A 20,934-nucleotide genomic window follows, 5' to 3' on the forward strand; every position below is an offset into this window, starting at 1 on the left:
CCACAGATGTAGTCTCCAATGAGATTGATGTGAAAGCAACACTCAGTGCTCTCATATCTGTTCTAGCCACAGCCTATTCTGTATGAACGTTGTTATTGAAAATTGGCTTTTCAGACAGTTCATTATGTTCTTCTGTACAAAGCTGCTTTTTCGAATGTCCTACGTTGTGTGCAGAATTGTTCAAATATTGCCCATCAGCAAAGTAAATCTCTGCACTTGCAGCAATAATCAAGAGCATTGTCATAGTCCCAACCTTTTGTCAAATTGGTTAAAAACTGCTTAACTAATAGTGGTGCTAGTTTTCCTCAGATTGTTTGTCTATAAGTTTTGTGGCTGCCATTTTGTGATTTGTACTTTTTTATAGATATGTTTCTGTTAAATCTGTTAAATTTGTAAAAAATAAAATTGGCCTTAATTAATAATAGGATATTATGTGTATACTATAGAGTCATCAAAATAGAAACTCCTGTACTGAAACAGATTTTTGTTTAGAATAATGAATCATAGCATAAAACAATGACCTGATATATTCAGCCCTACTCCATTCGTAGAAAGACTGACATAACGTCAAAACTTCTGGATTCCTCCGTGTGTCACATTTTCTTGATATGTAGGCCCCATCATGTTAAATATTTCTGTTCTGTGTCTCCCTGTGCAGGTCGTTTGGGGTTCCCCCATCCAGGAGGAGACAACCCTCTGCCCCTCAATGGTACGTATGGCAAACTATTTAGTTTTTGAAGGGCCCACTAACACTGCAAATCAGGGATTAAAATCCTAACTCATAAGGGAGTTTCTGTGCAAAAGTGTATACATAATTTGTTTGACAAAATACATGAAAAATGATATCATTTAAAACATAATTTAATGAAATGTTAAAAATTCCTCATTAATCTATATGCAAACACCTGGCAGGCTAAATGAAACAAAACAAGATCATTTTTAGTTTCTGTACTAAAGTCATGTTCCCTCAGGTAAATCATGAGGGACATACATAAAGTATGATTCAACCAATTTTAGTGACTTCTGTGACTATCACTTTGTCTTTGTTACATCTTTGTGTAGGTGACACTAATGGCGTTTTTCCATTACATGGTACCTACTCGCCTCGACTCTACCCGTCTTTTTTTGTTTTCCATTACGAAAAAAAGTCCCTGGTACCTGCCAACGGGTACTTTTTTTAGTATCACATCTGTCGAGGTTCCTCAGACATGAGGTGGTACTAAATCTGCAATGGAAAATGGAGGATGGGGCACCGCGGTAAAGTAGAGTAGAGTAGAGTAGAGTAGAGTAGAGTAGGTACCATATAATGGAAAAACGCCATAAGTGCTGCAGGTGGAGATAGTTGGCTGGTGCCAGATAACCTTGAGTGTTTGTGTCTGGTGACTGTGAAGCCTTGTGTGCCCTTGCTTGCCTTTGTAATTAATCCAACCAAAAAGTTGTGTGCCTCTGCTCAGTTTCCCCCACTTGTAAATGTCAACATGAAACACAATTTCCACACTAGCCTCTTAAAAATAGTTTTAACCAATAAGCATTTCTGTTGATGACCGTTCACCTAGCTAAGAACTTCTGTCGGGTCCTTTCCTTTCCTTTGACTGTTGATACGTCACTCAAATAAATAGATGAGAAAGAGAAGAATGGAAGAGGATGTAGTGGTTTTTGAAAATGGGAAAATAAGTGGATGGATTGAGGGATAGAATGGTATACAAAAATAGCCTTAGCATGGGACTAGCTCCATGTGTGTTAGCTTAACTCCTAGTACCAAAGTTTTTTTTTGTCCTGTAAACAGCGACTCTTTGAACAAAGGTCCCCCTGCCGGATGCAAACCAGGGATGTTGTGGTTATGTGGTATGTGTATATAGGCCATGAAGCCTATAGTTTTGATGCAAAATGCAAGGCTCTTTTGCATTTACATTTTTTAGATACTCTAACATATATTCCTTCATGCTTGTGTTTCTTAAAAAATACAGATGCAGATTTGTAGTTCATTTAATTTCTAGGTGCTGTAGTTTCCTCATATGGTCTTGTTGCACAGAAGAAAAAATGCCTTTAAACTGTATATAAATAACTATGCCTCTCTCCAAGGGTTGAATAAAATCTGGCAAATCCCTTTGACATGCCGCAGTTTCCACAACAGCAGTTTAATATTCAGCTACATCTCTTTTGCCCTTGCAAATTCTCATTCCCTTTATCATTGTGTAATTGTGTTGTTGTAGCTTTTGCTTTCTGGTCTTGGGCCAGAATGTAAAACCCGAGAGGCCAGTAGTTTCTTCACGAGATCACTGGGTCACATGGTGAGATCACATGGTCAGGAGCTGTCATCAAGCCCTGAGACAGATGGTGTCAGCGCATAGGCAGGATTCAGAGGTTGCACACCAGCTCTCTCTCTCTCTCTCTTTTTGTCTCATAAGCGTACACAGATTGCATTCCTCATTCTCTTGATCTCTCTCGGTCTCTCTCATTTTCTCTCATCCCCACACAGTTTTATCAGCTTGTTTCTCCATCTCTTCCAATCTTACACACACACACACACACACACACACACACACACACACACACACACACACACACACACACACACACACATCTTTTTATAGCATGCTCCACTCTCTTTCAATCTGCTTTCCTGTTTCTCTCTCTCTCTCTCTCTCTCTCTCTCTCTCTCTCTCTCTCTTTTTCTAGCTCTCTTTGACCTCCCCCCCAGAGTTAATGTCCATCTGGGTTGGAGAGTCCACTGAGGGAGCCAAGGATTATTGCTTGTGTGTCCTGGCCACTTCTTCATCCTCACCATGTCCTTACAGTTTTAGATGGGTCTATGCTTCAACCTCCTCAAAGTCTAAAGCGTGACTGTAGGAGGGCAAATCACACATTGTGAAATGGCAGGCCATGTCCAGAAACTTAATGGTTGATGGTTACTCTGCTCTATTATTACTTCTGGCAGTTTCATTCCGTTTATTGTGGAAGTTAGCCACACTAGTGCTTCCTCTGCACTTGTTATCAGCAACAGACTCTAACAAAACCCCTGCCACTGGGAACGCTAAGATTATAGTGACATACTTGATGCATTTCGGTCTTGTTTTTGTCAGTGGGACTGCACCGAATTTGCTGTTGTGTCTGCTATCAGAATTGTACAAGATCTTGTGCAATTATAATGCAGATGTTTGTGGGTTTCTCTGGACTATCTTATTCATGTCCCTGATTACCAGTGGTGTGCCTCAAGGTTCAGTCCTTGGACAATTTCTTCTTTTCCTTTATAAGATTCTTGGTCATAATCAGAATGAAGGAAATCTCCATTGTTACGCACGATATTACACAGTTGTACTGTTCAGTCAAGTTGCACAACTGTTTAACCTCTGTTGCCTTGTTTTAATGTTGTAATCCTGATGCCTGTATTTACTTGTTACTGTTCTGTTGCTATAGGATTCATGTAATCTTTGTTACTGATGTACTGATCTGTCCTTTGTCTTCTTTGGATTTTGTCTTTTATCCTTTTATTGATAATGAAGCACATTGCATCTTCATTTTGAAAGTACTGCATAAATAGCCAGGTGACAAGTGTCCACTCTGAAACATGCAAAACATCTTTATCCTTTTTCAAAATACAGTGAGATAAAATCATTGTGTCAACATGATCAAGCTACAAGTCGTTACCTTCTTTCACTGAAGCGTTTGTTTACAGGCCTTCAAAATATCGACTTGTACTTTAACGTTATAGTCTAGTGTCGGTACAGTGGTATTGTAATAGTTCCACAGGCTAATTATAATTTACAGCTGATTGATAAAATAAAGGGCGGATAGACAATGAATAATCTGTCCATTGTCATGAAGCACCTGGCACTTTTGTTAGGACATGTATTATGCATCTTTTGTAATCACCCTCTTTTTTGATTTGTCCTTATTCCACATGCAGCCAGGAATTATAACAGGAGACGAGGTAAAATATAATCATGGGTATATTATGTCACTTTTCCTGCATAAATAAAACTCTAGGTCTCAATATTTTTGACTGACTTTGTGATGTCAAGCCATGCTGTGATTTTATTGGTTATAGGGTGTTGGTTGTTAAATGAATGCAATGTAAACGTTTTGGAATGACTCTGCGCTTTGTACCCGTACAGTAAAGTGAAATGTTTGTCTGCATGATTGTGAAGTGTCGAGCCTTGCCATCAGCTTGTGAAGTGATCTTATGCTTCTTTCGTCCTTTAGTGCGTGTTTCTCGTTATGCTTGACTCTGCTTGCTTTTTTTTTTCTTCTCATTTTCACACACATTTTGCAAGATTGTTTAATCAGACAATAGTTGCTATTGTCACATTTAGCTGAAAGTTGATGAGGCACAGAGACACACCAAGTGTAGTATGCGATTTACACACACTGCAACAGAAGCATAGACACATGGCCAGGCGCATGGCCGGATGCACACACACACACACACACACACACACACAACACAACACAGCACAGCACAGCACAGCACATACTATAAGCTGAGGCTAACTCTCTTGCATAAATCTTTATTAAACAGCCCCGTGGCAGGTTGTATAGGAGGAGGAATAGGCCAGGGAGGGCTTAGTCTCTAAAACACATACACAAACATGCACAGTCCACTGTGAAACCTGCTCACTGAGAGGACTTCTGTGTTTGTTGCATGCATGTTCAGTCCTTCATTGACATTACAGTTGCTGGCAGTGTGTGAGTCAAGGCAACTGATTGTGTGACATTCTGTACATTTCTTATGTTTATATTTCTTTCTCCTAATTTTGATTAAACAGCCATACAATTATTTTTAGCTTGAGCTGATCCCCTACTAACCTTTATGTGCTGCATGTTACCCTTCTCTCCTAACATCAACAACTACTACTACTACTACAACTACTACTACTATACTACTACAATGTACTACTTTTACATAATAATAGTCTGAGGTTTTGAACACATTTGCAGGGTCTAGAAAAAGGGGTCTAGAAAAATACCTGCAAAGTTTCACTCCCGTCCGTGGCTATTAAAGTCCCAAAGTGCCCAAGGAAATATAAGTATTTTGTAATGCATCCCTAGTCATGTGCATTGCATGCTACTAATGATAAGTGATGTCAGATCAAGACCTAAAGAAATACTTTGCTTATTCCCCCTCCACCCATGTTGTGTGTTGTTATGTACAGTTGTCCTTGCTGCCCAAGTGTTATACCATGACGACAACGACCCCAAAGAAATAAACCTCTCTTCTTCTTCTTCTTCTTCTTCTTAGGCCACTCCTCTCTCTTCCCCATGGAGGATGGTTTCCCTGACGATGAGCGTGGTGATCAGGGTCTTGCAGGCCTGGGCTCTCCACACTGCTTTCCACACCAGAATGGAGAGCGGGTCGAACGCTACTCACGTAAGGTCTTTGTGGGAGGATTGCCCCCGGACATAGATGAAGGTAAGTAGTTACATTAAAGCTATAGTGCGTAGTTTCTGTTGCGGACTACACCATTTTGTAAACATAGCCATACTGAGAAATACAGAGAGAATTTTGTGGAGCTGAAAGGCTTAATTAGCTTTGTATCAACTCATTTGGCAATGGCTTGAATGTAACGGACGATTATTATAAAATAGTCGCGCACTTTAGCTTTAAGATTTCTGGCCATTATTGGTTATGATTGAAACTCCGAAGATAGGAAACTTGAGGGCAAGGTACACCATAAGATAATATTAGAAAATTACACCTGAAACACAAGCATCATACTGTTTATTGATGATACTTTCTATACTATACAATACAGTGACATCTGAGGCAGGACTTTGCCTGTAAATCTTCAGTGTTTTCTTTAAAAAATCCTGCAAACTGCCAATGAACATGCATTCTGTCTGCTTAATTTCAGATGAGATAACAGCCAGTTTCCGGCGTTTTGGACACTTGTTTGTGGACTGGCCTCACAAAGCAGAGAGCAAATCCTATTTTCCACCCAAAGGTTTGTTGAATTCTTCATTCTGTGCTGTTTTGGCCCACAGTTGTTTACTGTTTTTGTTCGGGTAGCTGTAATACCATTTTTGACATACCAGTTCCTGATCCAATTTATTATTACAAAAGATAGGTTACAGTTATTGCTTCAGTTTCTTTGTGTTTCTACGTGAGAAAAAAAACAGATGTGTTTTTCGGTAACTGATTTTAGTGTTCTTCAGTACAGCATTGTTGGCCTTGTATCTGTGCACTACCTCTATTCATATCTGTGCAGTCTGGTTTTGTCTATTATCTGAAGCATTCTGTAACCATGTGTGGACTGTTCGTCTGTTTGTTTGTTTGTTTGTTTGTCTGTCTGTTTGTAAAAGCTTATGCCTGCCTGCTGTGAATGCAGAATGTCTTGTTCAGTCAAAGTAATCATCTTTGTCAATACATTAAAGTCTCCAGCAGCATGAATAACCCTGCTGTACTTTGTGTAGGCTATGCCTTCCTGCTGTTTCAAGATGAGAGCTCAGTGCAGGCTTTGATCGATGCCTGCATCGAAGAGGACGGCAAGCTGTACCTCTGTGTGTCCAGCCCCACCATCAAAGACAAGCCGGTCAGTGGGAACACACGCACAAACACACCCATCTGCTCAAATCTCTCGCTGTGTCCACTAAATTCAGTGAAACTTGCGGTTATGACTTTTACTTGACTTTACAACCAGCTTGTACTAAACTAACTGCTTAGTGCTGAAACCTGTTGGTTTTGTGTGCAACAGGTTCAGATCCGGCCCTGGAACTTGAATGACAGCGATTTTGTGATGGATGGATCTCAGCCTCTGGACCCGAGGAAAACCATCTTTGTGGGAGGTGTCCCTCGTCCGCTCCGTGCAGGTATCCTTGATTGTTTGTCTTTTTATATAAGATTACCCACCACCAGGTGGATCAACACTTACATTTGAAGTATGTATTGTGCATACGGCTTGAATCCCATGTGTGTGCTAATGTCCCATTCCCATATTTTTCTGTGTATTCAAGGCCTGTTATCTAAGGCCTTGAATACATTTTCAATCCATCTATGCATTTAATCCTTTTGCATATGTTTATCACAAAGTAGCCGTACTTCATTTCTCATGCTTCATTTCATCCCAATCTTTGAAATGCCAGCTGTAAACATAATTCTCCTTTTTGTAAGACACTGCAATGTGATCAGCTTGTGTTTATAATAAACATTAGACCTGCTAGAGGGTAGAGCAAGAAGAGGCTTTGTACTGCTGAAATCGGCTTTGACCTATACTGGTCCCGTCAGGAAGTACCCTTTGTGGCACGCTGTGCTGTGTAGAATATTAAATTCCTCTTTATCCTGTTAGCAATGTTATGTGCACTGTGTGTTCATGTTTTCTGCACCGCTGGTAGCTGTGTTTTAGACTTCTGTGATGTAGTTGTGGATATGACCAAGGTCATAAGGCCCTACTGTGGTGCATTACATGTTTTATGACCCTGTGTAATATTTGGATCAAAATTTACATGTATAAAAAAAATAAAATCTACAATCTGCCATTTGAGTTTTTATGTTCTAACTAGTAAAGCTGCCTTGCAAATGTGTAAGGTCATCTCCCCCCAATTTGCATATTTGTTAAGAAAAACACAAAGAAAATAAACTTGAATAAAATTGGGATTTATTGCAGCCATTTTAGCTGACACTACTCTTATATTTGCCCCATCAAACTCTGCTGAATTTCAATCCTGTGGATTTTGCCAAAATGTTTATTATTGTATCTTTTGCTTCCATGCGTCAAACTTGTTTTTGTGAATATTTTGTTCAGCTAGTTCAATGTGTCTTTTTCCCTCTTTGCAGTGGAGCTGGCCATGATCATGGATCGCCTGTATGGCGGAGTTTGCTACGCTGGCATCGACACAGACCCTGAGCTGAAGTACCCCAAGGGAGCAGGGCGGGTCGCCTTCTCTAATCAGCAGAGCTACATTGCTGCTATCAGTGCTCGCTTTGTACAGCTGCAGCATGGAGAAATCGATAAACGGGTGAGTGAAAAGAAAAGAGAGCTCAGTGTTTTTCAGTCTCCCCTCTGGCTGCCTTCTTTCTTTCTTCGTTTGTCACCCCACACCTCAACTTTCTGTTCGGTTTCTCTCAAACTCTCCTCGCCATGGCCCGTTTTCTGAGTTGTGCTTAAGGAGAGACATTTTTTACTGGATTTTTGTTTTAGGAGTGAAAAATACAGCACTATATACAGAATGTGTTTGCTTATTAGTAGATAATGTGTAGTAGAGAAACACATTTGGCATAATTGTTTATGCATTTTAGAAGATAAGTGCAAGTAGTAACACTTGTCCTGACTCCAAGCTTCAAAAAGGGACTTTCACTCTAATTCAAAATTACATTCAACCAAAATGTCTACCGTACAGTGAGAGCACAGAACAGTGTCAAAAAGACTTTACATCAAATCCAACATAAACAATGTATCTTCCTTTAGTTTCACAGTACAGGTTCAAATGGTTCTTTACAGCAATGCCTTGTTAACAATTACTGTGAAGTAAAAAACAAATAAACCCCGGAACAGATTATTCCAGTGCAGATTTAATTAACAGAGTTACAGGCAGGGGGAGGGTGGTTATTGAGAATAGTGATGAAGTTAAAGGGGTTTAGGTTTCTTGATTTTTAGATGTCATGGCAGATTATTCCATAACACCACTGCAGTTAACATTAAACACTGGCTGTTTTGTTCAAGTCATCTACTTCTGTTCCTCAAAAAACAATCCATAATGCACTGTACTGTAGGTTATGTCTTTACAGTCACTTGCCCAGTGTACAGTTTTAAGCTAAGGCTATCAATGACTTACCCACTGTTGTCAGCAGCCAAGGAATTACAGTAACACAGCTTACAGTGGCCGCTAACTTGACTCAAATATTATTCACATTTGCACAATAGAGGTGAGTGAACTAGATAACGTGAGCAGAAATCCAACAGAAATATCTAGTGAACAGGTAACATCACAATATGAAATACTGGAATAATAGCACGCTGCTTTCTCATTTGCATAATTGCTGTGCAAAATTTGTAGAGTGCCTCAGTGACAGTCACTTGCTAATACCCCAATCTCTCATCACTGAGCAGTTGGAAAAGCAAGTGAAAGGTGTACAATAGGTCTGGAAAAGTGAGTTTGAAATCCACAAATTTCAACATTCCAGCCTGCTAACTGGCTGGAACTTCTTGTTTCATTACTCCTTGCAATATTAAACTCCGCCACTAATAATGACAGCTACTATTAGTACCACTATTATTACGGTAAGCTGACCATAAATGGTGTCAAAAAAGGTTTGATTGGAAACCTAAAGGATTTTAATGAACCATACCAGTAGTATACTTACATTTTCAGATGAGTTTCCTACCTTCCAGGTGCCATCTGTTAAATTTTCTGCAAGTTTGCTTAAAAACATCTGACAGAGACAGGATTTATAAAGACACAGCAGTATGCAGACAAAGATATTGTAAAGGAAATAACATCGCTAAATTTGAATTATTCCCACCTCTGATTGCAGGTGGAAGTGAAGCCATACGTGCTGGATGACCAGCTGTGCGATGAGTGCCAGGGAACTCGCTGCGGCGGGAAGTTTGCACCATTTTTTTGCGCCAACGTCACCTGTCTGCAGTACTACTGCGAGTACTGCTGGGCGGCAATCCACTCACGCGCTGGACGAGAGTTTCACAAACCCCTGGTGAAGGAAGGAGGCGACCGACCCCGTCACATCTCCTTCCGCTGGAACTGAGCGGATGGCAGAGAGGGAGAGGCAACAGGGGAACAGGAGGCCAGGTAGTGCAGGAGTCGCAAATCATTGTACAAATAAATGCACTTTTCTGTTGCTGGTTCCTTTTTGCTCTAATTTCACTGAACCTTTTTCTCATTTTTTTTTTTAAGTTAAAATATATATATATATATATATATATATATATATATATATATATATGTATATGTATATGTATATGTATATATATATATTTTGAAGAAAAACTGGAATTATATCCAAATATGTCCAGCAAGGAAAAAAGATGTGTAACATAATTTTATTTATGCGTTTGATTTTTGAAATATTTTTATTAGTTGTCAAAAAAAAATACATATGTATATATATATATATATATATATATATATATATATATATATATATATATATATAGGAATGTTTGAGGTGTGATATGGTACTCTGCTATTCAATTAGAATTTTTTTTTTCTAAACAACAATTTGATTTTAATTTTGATACAAGAGTCCCCAAAACAATACACTTCATTTGACATTTGATTGACTTCTTTTGTAGCAGAGCTATTGCTTTTCGTTTTGTATTGAGTCTCCAGAGCAAATGCTGTTGCAACAGCATATCATTGGCTATTTATTTCTGAGAGGTGTGATTAAGTTCTCTATTGATACAAGAGGCTCCAGAGCAAATGTGAATTGAAAAAGGTGTTGCTAAAGAAGAGTGCACTTATTTCCAATTTTAAAGAGTGCAGATACAGTATACGAGACTCTTATTGGTTAACCAAAGCTGAATCTTGAATTAACTTTGAAGAACAGAGAGGGCCCACTGTAGAACGAAATGGATTCTTTTCCCTCCCATATCAAAATGTTTGAACCTCTCTTTTTATAATTTCAACCATCATACGAATATTTTGATGTAACTTGAAAATCGCAACAAAACATTTAGCAACACATATTTGGGTTTTGATCTCCATTTTGACATGCAAAAACTAATACCTCAAACTCAGCTGCTAATGTGCCAGATACAGTTAAAAAGAAAGTTAAAAAAAAAAGCAAGAAAGAAAACATTATCACCCGTTCGTGTTCTCCTTTCCTAAGAACTATAATCAAAGGGAAGTGATGCAACAGGTAGAGTGTGATGTGACTGGCACAGTTTTGTACTCACTTGCTTCATCACCTCCTTATTTTTGTAATTAAACCCAGGGTTGTGCTAGGGACAGAGCAGAGCATCGTACAGTATACAGTGTATTAGGGGAATGTATGGCGTAGGGAGGCTGAAGGACAGACAGACAGGCTTCCTGGTAAAGAGATAAGTGCAGCCCAACTCCCCCCTCCTCACGTTTGCCTGCAGCCTCTACTGCTAAGCTAGCAGCTAACAGAGGGTAGGGCCTCTTCATGGCTCAAACCCTGCTGTCAATACACAGCGGGGGTTTGGACCCGGATCTTTCAGGACTGAGGTTAGGGTAACTCCTCGAGAGAAGGATGGTCAAGTGGCCACCTTTTTATTGCAGTTTCTACGGGGCTACCACCAAACAGGAAATGCTTGTCCTTGTTAGTTGTTTTTTTTTTTAATGCATTTGTGCAATTCTCCCGTCTTCAATGAAAAAGTTCTACTTTGCATCCGAGAGTCAGCTACATTTAACGAAAGAAGCAATTAAAGTTTATCTGATTTCCCAATCGTCAGCACACATTTGAGTCATAGAGGGATCTGCCCTTTCGGCGAACCCTCTATCCTTTCTCCTGCCAAGCTAATCCAACTCAGCATCCAGTGTTTTTGAAGCATAAATGAAGATAGTCTCTGCAGTGTGCTCTACTACTACACACTTGTGACCCACATGCAGTTTGTTCTTGGTAACAGTCGTACCCAGTGGCTTTTGGGAACCAAAGATGGCTGTGCAGTAGTGGGTCATACTGTAGCTCATTTCTTATTTAGGTTTTTATTCTTATTTCTTTCTTATTTTTTTAAGGACGTTTTTTCATATATATTTTTTAAATTCTGTCACTTCTACCCAGTTTTGCTTAACTGTCAAGCCCAGTAAACCAAAGATTGGCCTTGAACATAATATATATATATATATTTGACAGTGCAGTCAAAACCCATTAGAATACCAGTGGAAAAAAACAACAGAGCTTACACACACACACACACACACACACACACACACACACACACACACACACACACACACGGCCTCACACTCTCCATAGCTCAAAATAGAGGTGCACACTGGTAGGCACTAGTTCTTCTTATCTCAAATAGGTCTGCTGGAAGTTTAAGTGCACATTCACACAGCAAAAGTATAACTAATCCTCTCATTTGTTTGATGTTTTAAGTCACTCAGTGGTAACCTACTAGCCGAGCATTTAAATATGTCAGGGAGTTAGTACAGAAACTTGATTATACACACTAGTGAGAAACGTATCCTCATATCGGCGTGGTGTCGTTGCACCAGTTTTGCACCCTGGACATTAGTTTTGTGGGTGTGGTGGGTGAGCATTTTAGAAGTTAAAACACTTTGTGAAGAATTTGCTGTTAAATGAGATTTAAAAAAAAAAAAGATTATTTTATACATGGCCTGCTGATTTTTGGTACAGTGTTTTCTAGCTAAATTATTTTGTCATGCACATATAAACATTTATTATGCACTACTTTTCTAAATATTTTTTCTTTTTCCAACAGTCATTTTAGGCACATTTTTCACAAATGGGAAAACTCCTTTTTGCAATACCTCAATTTTTCACATTGTGAAAGGTAGCTTTTGTACTTTTGTTACTGAGAGATCTGCATATATGGAAATGTTCATTTTGAGAAAAAAAGTTGAGTGATTTCAATATATATTATTTTCAATTATGCTTTTTATACATTTCAGTGCTGAGGAAACTTTACAACTAAGTGCGCACTTGTGTTGATGCGACTTCAGATCTGCCGAGGAGAGACCAAAGTGTATTGCTCCCTTGGTCTTAGCTTTTCTTACACTAGATGTTTCCAGTCAATCTGGTCAATAACAGCATGGCGAGAATAAAAAAAACAAAAAAAAAAGTTATAATTTGAAATTGATGTTAATGTCTCTAAACATGGCTATACTAGTTGGAAAATGGTAACTTCTGTCTTGGTTTCCTCTCCATAGATGGAGTATAACTTATTATAAGGAGAATGCAAAATTTGGTTCATGCTTAATGCTGAATCTCGTATCACAAGAATGGATGTTTGGTGTTTAGATATTTTAATATTTCAAAAAAGTATATATATATATTCTTGAACTTGCCAACTAGCACCTATTGTAATCCTTAGCATGCATGACAAAAAAAGAGAAAATGACAAGTACATGAATTAGCTATTAAAACTAATTGTTGTGGTGTGCACCAAATGTTTCTCAACTATTAAGTTGTTAAGGACACCCCAAACCCACTCTCACCTCACCCCCCTCCCCTCTCCCCTCTTCCCTCCCCACGTGTTGATCTCCTCGCTTCCCCATTCGCAGACCTCTGCAGGATGCACATGACAGAGAGATAAGACGAGAAACAAGACAGAAACTTAACTTTTAAATCGATTTGGCAGTGCAGGACTTTGAGCATCCTTATAGAACACTGTTTTAAAAGACTTGAGAACTCATCCCCGCAGTCTGTCGAGGTGATCTTATATAGACCTATCTGGAGGAAGGGGAGCTTAAAGACTTGAATGTGGTAAATGTTGCAAGTTAACTTCAAGTTGTTATGTGCAATACTTCTTTTGAACCTTTTTCCAGATAAAGACTCTTTGCAATGTAATTCTTTAATGCCATTTTTAATTGCAGACATTTAATTAAAGAAGATGTTAATATGTTTTTCACAGTCATTTTCTACTGTTATTGTAATCCTTTTCATGCTGGTGTTTGTAAAAAAGAAAAGAAATCAAACTATTTGTACTAATATAAATAATTGAAGTTATTTTTAAAACATTAAAGGTTTTGTGCTCATTTGCTCATTTTATTTTTTGTTTATTTTAAGCTACTGTGATTGATTGCATTGTAATTATTAGGTCAACAATGTATTTAGCTGTTTATTGGTATATTTTTAATTGGAATGTATAATTGATTTTTATAATTTTGATCAGATTTTTGTTATATTTTTGAGGTGAAGCTTTTAATATGTTAAAGTGTCTAGTTTTTACTAATTGCTATATTGTGCTCCACAATATATGGTTCACATTTTCTGAAGGAAAATAAATATTTAAATATTTGTCTGTTAACGATGTTACTTAATGGCAAGATTTCAATAGTTTTTAACTGTGTATGGGAAGGTTGATGTATTTATTAATAGCATTTTTTACTTAAGATATCACCTTAATTTTTATTGTCATTTCACTTTATAAGTTCCTATTTTTGTATTTTCCTTTCTAATTAAGTTATGTACTACGGATATGTCCATATTTCTAGGAGTTGGTCTGTAGAAGTGCTAGTGAAACGAAAAAGACAAATCTAATGTTATTTAATTGTTTGCAGCCAACTATTTATAACAGTATGCATAATTTTTAAATATTTGTAATGTGAAATGTTGAATGAAATAAATCTTAACTGTGATGAATATATGTGCTTGGTGTGTTTATTTATGTCAAGTCTTGGGACATTTGAAGCCATTATGGGATAGTCTCAATAACTAGGTGATCCTGTTATATTTGGTCACATTTTACAGTGTTGTAATCACAGTTTGGCTCTCATGTAGTGTAATATTACCATGTGTATGAACAGTCCATCCAAACAGTAACTTAGCATCAGACTGAAAGGTGGTGCTTCACTGCCTTGTACCTCTGTCCACACCCAGCAGTGTTGTTATTCTGTACTGACCACACCCTGGAGTACACTACATCACTGCAGCATTGAGGAGTTAAACTACTGAAGGTCAGCCGAAATAGATGTTCAGCTTGTGATTTTGCTCTTTAACAATAAAATCAACTTTACTGAGGTAGAAAATTAAATGTACAGAAACTTAGTTATACTATCAATTGATTCTGAACCATTTTCTATGGTGTTAAATACAGCAGACATTTAAATTATTTCCAGAGAAAATCCAGTAAAAAGTGTCTTATGGACCGAAAAAACAAGAATATATGACATGACCCTGAAGGAAAAGGCAGTCAAAGGAAGTAAACACTAATTTTGGTCAAGACATAAAAACACAAATCAACTGTCAGCTATGGGAAAAGTTTGGAGTTGTCATTTGAGAGACAGATTAGCGAGATCTGAGAAGAGTAAGATATTAGCATTTTTTACTTTTGATAGTTTTTTTTTTTTTTTTTATCAGTGCAGCTTTAGTTTATGTAGCATTTAGCTAGGATATCTGCTTAGTTTCTATTTATTTTTTTAGCTTGTTTTTGGATTTTATTAGCTTTGTATTCCAACATTGTTTGTAAATGCACTTATCCTAGGTGCAGTGTTTGCTGGCCATCAAAGAAATAGCACACCACTGGCTGTATGCATTGGGGCGGATTGACTTTTTAATGGACTTAAATAGACTCAGATCGAGGGTCCATAAAATCCAAAAAAACAAGACGAATGTCTTGTAAGACTGCTTACTGGGCCATGTGTTTTCTCAAAATCCAGGAAAAACTGAACAAATTGTCTGACGGCTCAGTGACACCACCAGCTGGTTGCATCTTGTACTGTTAAGTGTGACTTCATGAAAGTGTGATCATTAGTCATTGAAATGTCAGTCTGCCAAGGATTTAGCAGCAGAGCTCTTGATAATTACAGTACAATTAGCTTTTTAAAAAAACTGATGATAATTTGTTTAAAGGTATTGTCCGTAAGATTTTCATGTGGTTTAATTGTTTAGAAAGTACCTATCTATCAAAAAGTGAGGTAAAACAATGGTGATTGAGCATATGACCCACTGATGAAAGCATTTGTATTTGCTGCTTTGTCAAGTAATACAATCTGAGTGTCTGTGGCGACTTTCCCGCCCTAAATTTAAATGGAGCGCACAGTTAGTGACGCTAATTATGTCAGTCAGCAGGGGTTGGTTTCCCATACATCCATGCTTCTGCCCCAGGTGGAGCTTGTCACTGCCGATTATGTTGCGTTCCATTGTACTCGGAAATTGGGAACTTCTGACAAGGAAAGATGTAAAGAAAGGGTACGTTAATCAGGCGCGAGGCGCCTACATTTCATTACTGCTGACTCACAATGGGGGACCAACAAACAGAGAAAGAAGACCGTTCAACTTCGAGTCCAATTAAAAATAAACAAAAAATAAACTCCCACACCCACAGGAGGACCTAGCTGATGCTACCTGAGATCACATGTCAACCTCTGCCATCGACTGCAGCCGTTCTAGGTGCAGCTCAGGTGGGACCTGACGCTCGGTCTGTACTCCCTGTATTGAGCCGCCCTCTCTTAGAGCTGCGTTAACCCTGTTGACCCTGTTAGCACGATTAGCCAATTTAGCAAGCCACTACCTCCCCAGCTCTATCATCTCCACTGTTGTGTTTGTCCCTACACGGTCTGTATCTTCATGGATGTATTAGCTCTCAGCTCATTAGCTTATCTTAGATTAAATTGTTATCAGTGTGAACTGGAGCAGGTGAAACAACTAAGTAAAATTAAATGGGTTATCATTGGCATAAAGTGCAGCTTTTAGATAATAGAGTAAAAAAAAAGTGCAGTAGAAAACTCATCTTTCAGGTAAGAGTACCCAGATACACAAACCATTCAAATATCAAAATGTTCAGCTCTTTAAGGCCATTTCTGCTTGTAATCAACTTTTATCTACCTTTTATCTACCATTTACCAATATAAAATATTCAGCTTTTTGATATCTTTCACAGTTTTTGTGTTATCACTGTTTAGGTTTAGTGCTTCTTTAGGCTTTTTCTGCGTTTTTAAGGGCTGCTCAGTGTGGGTGATGTCACAGCTACAGTATAGGGGAAAACTTCTGCTTAATTACCACATCCATGTTAATTACTCTCACGGCCACAATTCTTACATACGTCTTACATACATACATCTTACACACGTCATAACATAGATATACCACTTTCAGCTAATGTGCTCATTTAAGTACTATAACTAAGCACAATAACTCACTGAGCAATTTGGCTCAGTGAGCCTCCAAATGACGAGCCACAACCATTCCTTCATTGACAGCCCTTCTTAAACATCCTCAACATTTCTGGATGAAAGCATATAGTAGCAGTTTTTCAATGGGAGTTTAGCAGGGCTTGTTTAGTTAATCACAGATAGATATACTATACTATGACTTTTTAATCTATTACTTTTTTTGACATACAATACTATGACTTTTTCGATATACTATTATTATTTTTTAACATGCTATACTATGACTGTTTTCAACATAAATTATCTGGTGGAACAGTGGCTCAGTGGTTTGCACTGCTCCAACAGGCCACCAGAATGTATTCACTGCAGACTTTGACTCAGGTTTGATTCCCAGTCCAGGCTAGACCTTTTCATTACTTTTTTTGACATACAATACTATGACCTTTTATAACTTTTTTTAACATACAATACTATGACTATTTTTTAAATACTATACTAAGACTTTTTTCGACATACTATACTATTATATTTTTCGATATACTATATTTTGACTTTATAATTACTTTTTTCGACATACTATACCATGACTTTTTATCACTTTTTTTTAAAATACTAAACTATGACTTTTTATCACTTTTTTAAAATACTAAACTATGACTTTTTATCACTTTTTTCGACATACTATACTAAGAATTTTTATCACTTTTTTAGACATGCTCTACTATGAGTTTTTCCGACATACTATACTATGACTTTAGGACTTTTTTCGACATAATATACCATGACTTTTTTCTTATTAGGCTTTTTGGTGGGATGTTAGGCCTTTATTTAATAGGACTTCTTATACATGAAAGGGGAGAGAAAGGCAGAATGACATGCAGCAAAGGGCCGTAGGTTGAACCGCCGTTGAAATTGAACTGGCGGCCGCTGCGGCAAGGACTGAGCCTCTGTACATGGGGCACACACTCTACCATTACTACTCATTACTTTTTGACACACTATACTATGACTCTTTTCAACATTCTATACTATGACTTTTGACATTTTTATCACTTTTTTTTGACTTTGTCATGCTATAATTTGACTTTTCTTGTCATACTATACATTGATTTTTTCATGACTTTTTTTGACAAACTATATTATGATTTTTTTTATGACTTCTTTCGACATACCATACTAATACTTTTTAATGGCCTTTTTCGAAATGCTGTACTATGACTTTTTTTTCAACATACCATACTATGACTTTTTTTATCACTTTTTTCGGCATTATGACGTTTTTATGATTTTTTTTTCCGACGTACAATAATTTGACTTTGTTTAAAGATTATTTTTTGGGGCTTTTCCCTTTTATTTAGACAGTGACAGTGGATAGACATGAAAGGGGAGAGAGATGGGGGATGACACACAGCAAAGGGCAGCAGTTCGGATTCGAACCTGCTCCACTGCAGGTCTCAGCCAACATGGGGCGAATGTTCTTACTGGGTGAGCTAGAAGCCGCCCCATAATTTGACTTTTTTAGGACTTTTTTTCCCGACATGCTATTCTATGACTTTTTTCGACATTCTATGCTTTGACTTTTATATAACTTTTTTCGACATACTAATACTATACTTTGACTTTTATATTACTTTTTTGACACACTATACTATGACTCTTTTCAACATTCTATACTATGATTTTTGACATTTTTATCACTTTTTTTCGACATACTATACTTTGACTTTTTATGACTTTGTCATGCTATAATTTGACTTTTCTTGTCATACTATACACTGACTTTTTCATGACTTTTTTCAACAAACTATATTATGACTTTTTTATGACTTCTTTCGACATACCATACTAATACTTTTTAATGGCCTGTTTCGAAATGCTGTACTATGACTTTTATATAACTTTTTTTGACATACTATACTTTGACTTTTATATAACTTTTTTCGACATACTATACTATGACTTTTCTATAACTTTTTTCGACATACTATGACTTTTTATCACTTTTTTTCTCGATAAACTATACTGTGACTTTTTATCACTTTTTTTGACACACCTATACTATGACTTTTCAACATGCTATACTATGACTTTTCTTTAAAAAAAACTTAAAATATTCCACTTTTCTTTAATACATTATTGGTATTATTCAACATTTTAATAAAATTCATACTAATTTAAACCATTCACACTTTTCCAACTGTTCTCACTACTTCACCTTCTTCTTACGCAATTATCACACCAATCCAGTTTAGCTTTAGCAGTTTAGCTTTTCAACATTCAGAAGCATTTTCTGCAGGAAATGCATTTTCTAGTTGACAATGTAGTTTATGCCATTATGTCCTTATAGGTTACAGGACAAACGAGGAGAATCTAGGGTGTAATATGTCACAGATCCTGAAGGACTATTTTTTTTTGAAAAATAGGGTCATGGGACAGAGATAGAGAAAGAAGGGAATTTATTTAATTAATTCATTTTCTTTCGGACATATATTTTTTTTAAATGATCTTTTTTGAAATGTTGCATGTACTTGCCTTTTTTGATTTATATTCACATTATTTGAGCATGTCTTATATGCTTTTATGTTTTATTGATTTATTTATCAGACAAATCTGCTTAACCACTATAATTACTACAGAGAAACAACTTATCATAATGAAGCATATCTGTTTCCCACACAAACAAGTGGTTTACTGTTAGTCGGATTATTGATGTAGTTTTTTTAGATTCCCTAAAATGTGACTGTGTGTGTCACTCATTTAACCACCAGGTGGCGCTGTATGACCAAAGAGTTTTTAGTTCCACGTGGTTTTCACCTGCTTTCATATACTGTGGGACATATTTTTAATATCTAATCTATTATACTAGGATTTTGTTTTCTCCCTTCAAATGGATTTTCTATGATTACTGAGACATTGGGATTAGATGTTCAGGAAGGCACAGATAATCGATTTTGAATCATGAACCTTATTGTTTGGGAATAAAATAATTGTAGGTCATTTTTAAGCATTATGCTGAAGTTGACTGTTTTCTAATTGAATTCTGGCTAACTTTGAGCTGTCACAGGATAGGATACATGCACATATTTGGGCTATATATTTAATTCATAATAGAACATTCAACTGCTCTAATTCATTTCTCAAAATAAAACAGAAATAAAAGTACTTTTGCAACGTAGCCTATACCGTGACACAATAATTTACCAGGCTACAGCCTAAATGCTTTAATTGTTAGACTAGACATAAATGCAGTGGATATGCTTCCACCTTGTCAGCTCAGGTAGGCTACAGGAGTTTACGAGGAGCCCAGAAAGGCAACAATAATTCGGATTCCACTTTAGTCAAACAAACGAGACTGCCGGGAAAAAAAGAAAAAAGAATCCCCCTAGTGGCAGCTCCAGCGGCTGGGTGTAGCAGCGCGGTGAAGAGGAGGCTGTGTTTGGATTAGGGGGTTGGGCTGCCTGCTGGTAGGAAACCTGCCGCCAGACATCCAGTTTGTCTCCGGCGGTGCAGCGTTGCTTTCCCGCAGCCTCAGCAGCAGCGACACCGCAGAGCAGCCTCCAGCCTCACCTGCTCCTCATCCGTGCTCCCCTCCGCCTCTGTCAGACACAAACACTGCCGCAGCACACAGGAGACGGACATACAAGGACGGTCAGCTGTAAGTAACTGTTTTTACTGCTTTTTTTGTGATGGAGAAAGGTGGAGAAGATGATATAGACGGAGGTTTGTTTTTCTTTCTGGTTTCTGGTAAATAAAGTCCGTTTTTTGGAGTGTTTTGCTGCTCTTATCGTTCACAAATTAATCGCATGCCCCGAATTTGATTCCGCTTGACAAAACATTTGATAACATTTACTCATAGGCTGTGTAGCTAGTGTGTGCTTTAAGGAAGGCTATAATAAAGTTAAAATCTCAATATTTAATCTCCTGTTACACTAGAATCTTCTCCATCAAATAGCCTGTGTCTGCCAGGTTTCACTGACCTGAAAGGCTGAGGTAAAAAACATCCTTTCTCAACATCTCCTCTATTCAGGAGCAGTCTTCAGGGAAATAAAGGGAATATATATAAGGGCGGTGAAAGATGGTGAAACTGGGGAGTAATCTTCAAGACAAAGGGGCCAAACCTGTGAGCGTGGAGGACGGCTTTCAGAATGTGCCCCTCATCACTCCACTGGATGTCGGCAGTCTCCAGAGCCAAGCACCTGACAAGGTGAGAGACTAAAG

The 20,934-nt window shown here is 37.7% G+C and overlaps 2 protein-coding genes across 5 annotated transcripts in view; both read left to right on the top strand.

The window, feature by feature from the left end:
- cpeb4b (cytoplasmic polyadenylation element binding protein 4b) overlaps window positions 1-14,247 on the top strand; it is a 36,876-nt gene extending 22,629 nt beyond the window's left edge. Inside the window, exons 4-12 of one of the 4 annotated variants that reach the window (XM_031280617.2) lie at window positions 659-709; window positions 3,908-3,931; window positions 5,240-5,410; window positions 5,853-5,942; window positions 6,412-6,530; window positions 6,693-6,807; window positions 7,772-7,953; window positions 9,470-9,741; window positions 13,165-14,247. In XM_031280617.2, the coding sequence (XP_031136477.1) occupies window positions 659-709; window positions 3,908-3,931; window positions 5,240-5,410; window positions 5,853-5,942; window positions 6,412-6,530; window positions 6,693-6,807; window positions 7,772-7,953; window positions 9,470-9,697 (980 nt within the window). In that variant the 3' untranslated portion in view covers window positions 9,698-9,741; window positions 13,165-14,247. Of the gene's footprint in view, window positions 1-658; window positions 710-3,907; window positions 3,932-5,239; window positions 5,411-5,852; window positions 5,943-6,411; window positions 6,531-6,692; window positions 6,808-7,771; window positions 7,954-9,469; window positions 9,791-13,164 lie in introns of those variants that run through there. The other 3 variants (XM_036008728.1, XM_031280616.2, XM_031280618.2) reach the window with 3 other exon arrangements.
- Window positions 14,248-20,091: 5,844 nt separating this feature from the next.
- nsg2 (neuronal vesicle trafficking associated 2) overlaps window positions 20,092-20,934 on the top strand; it is a 38,895-nt gene continuing 38,052 nt past the window's right edge. The window contains exons 1-2 of the mRNA XM_031280861.2: window positions 20,092-20,371; window positions 20,744-20,920. Coding sequence (XP_031136721.1) covers window positions 20,792-20,920 — 129 coding nt within the window. The 5' untranslated portion in view covers window positions 20,092-20,371; window positions 20,744-20,791. The remainder of the gene's footprint in view (window positions 20,372-20,743; window positions 20,921-20,934) is intronic.

The sequence above is a fragment of the Sander lucioperca genome, chromosome 13 (assembly GCF_008315115.2).
Source record: "Sander lucioperca isolate FBNREF2018 chromosome 13, SLUC_FBN_1.2, whole genome shotgun sequence".
Lineage (NCBI taxonomy): Eukaryota > Metazoa > Chordata > Actinopteri > Perciformes > Percidae > Sander > Sander lucioperca.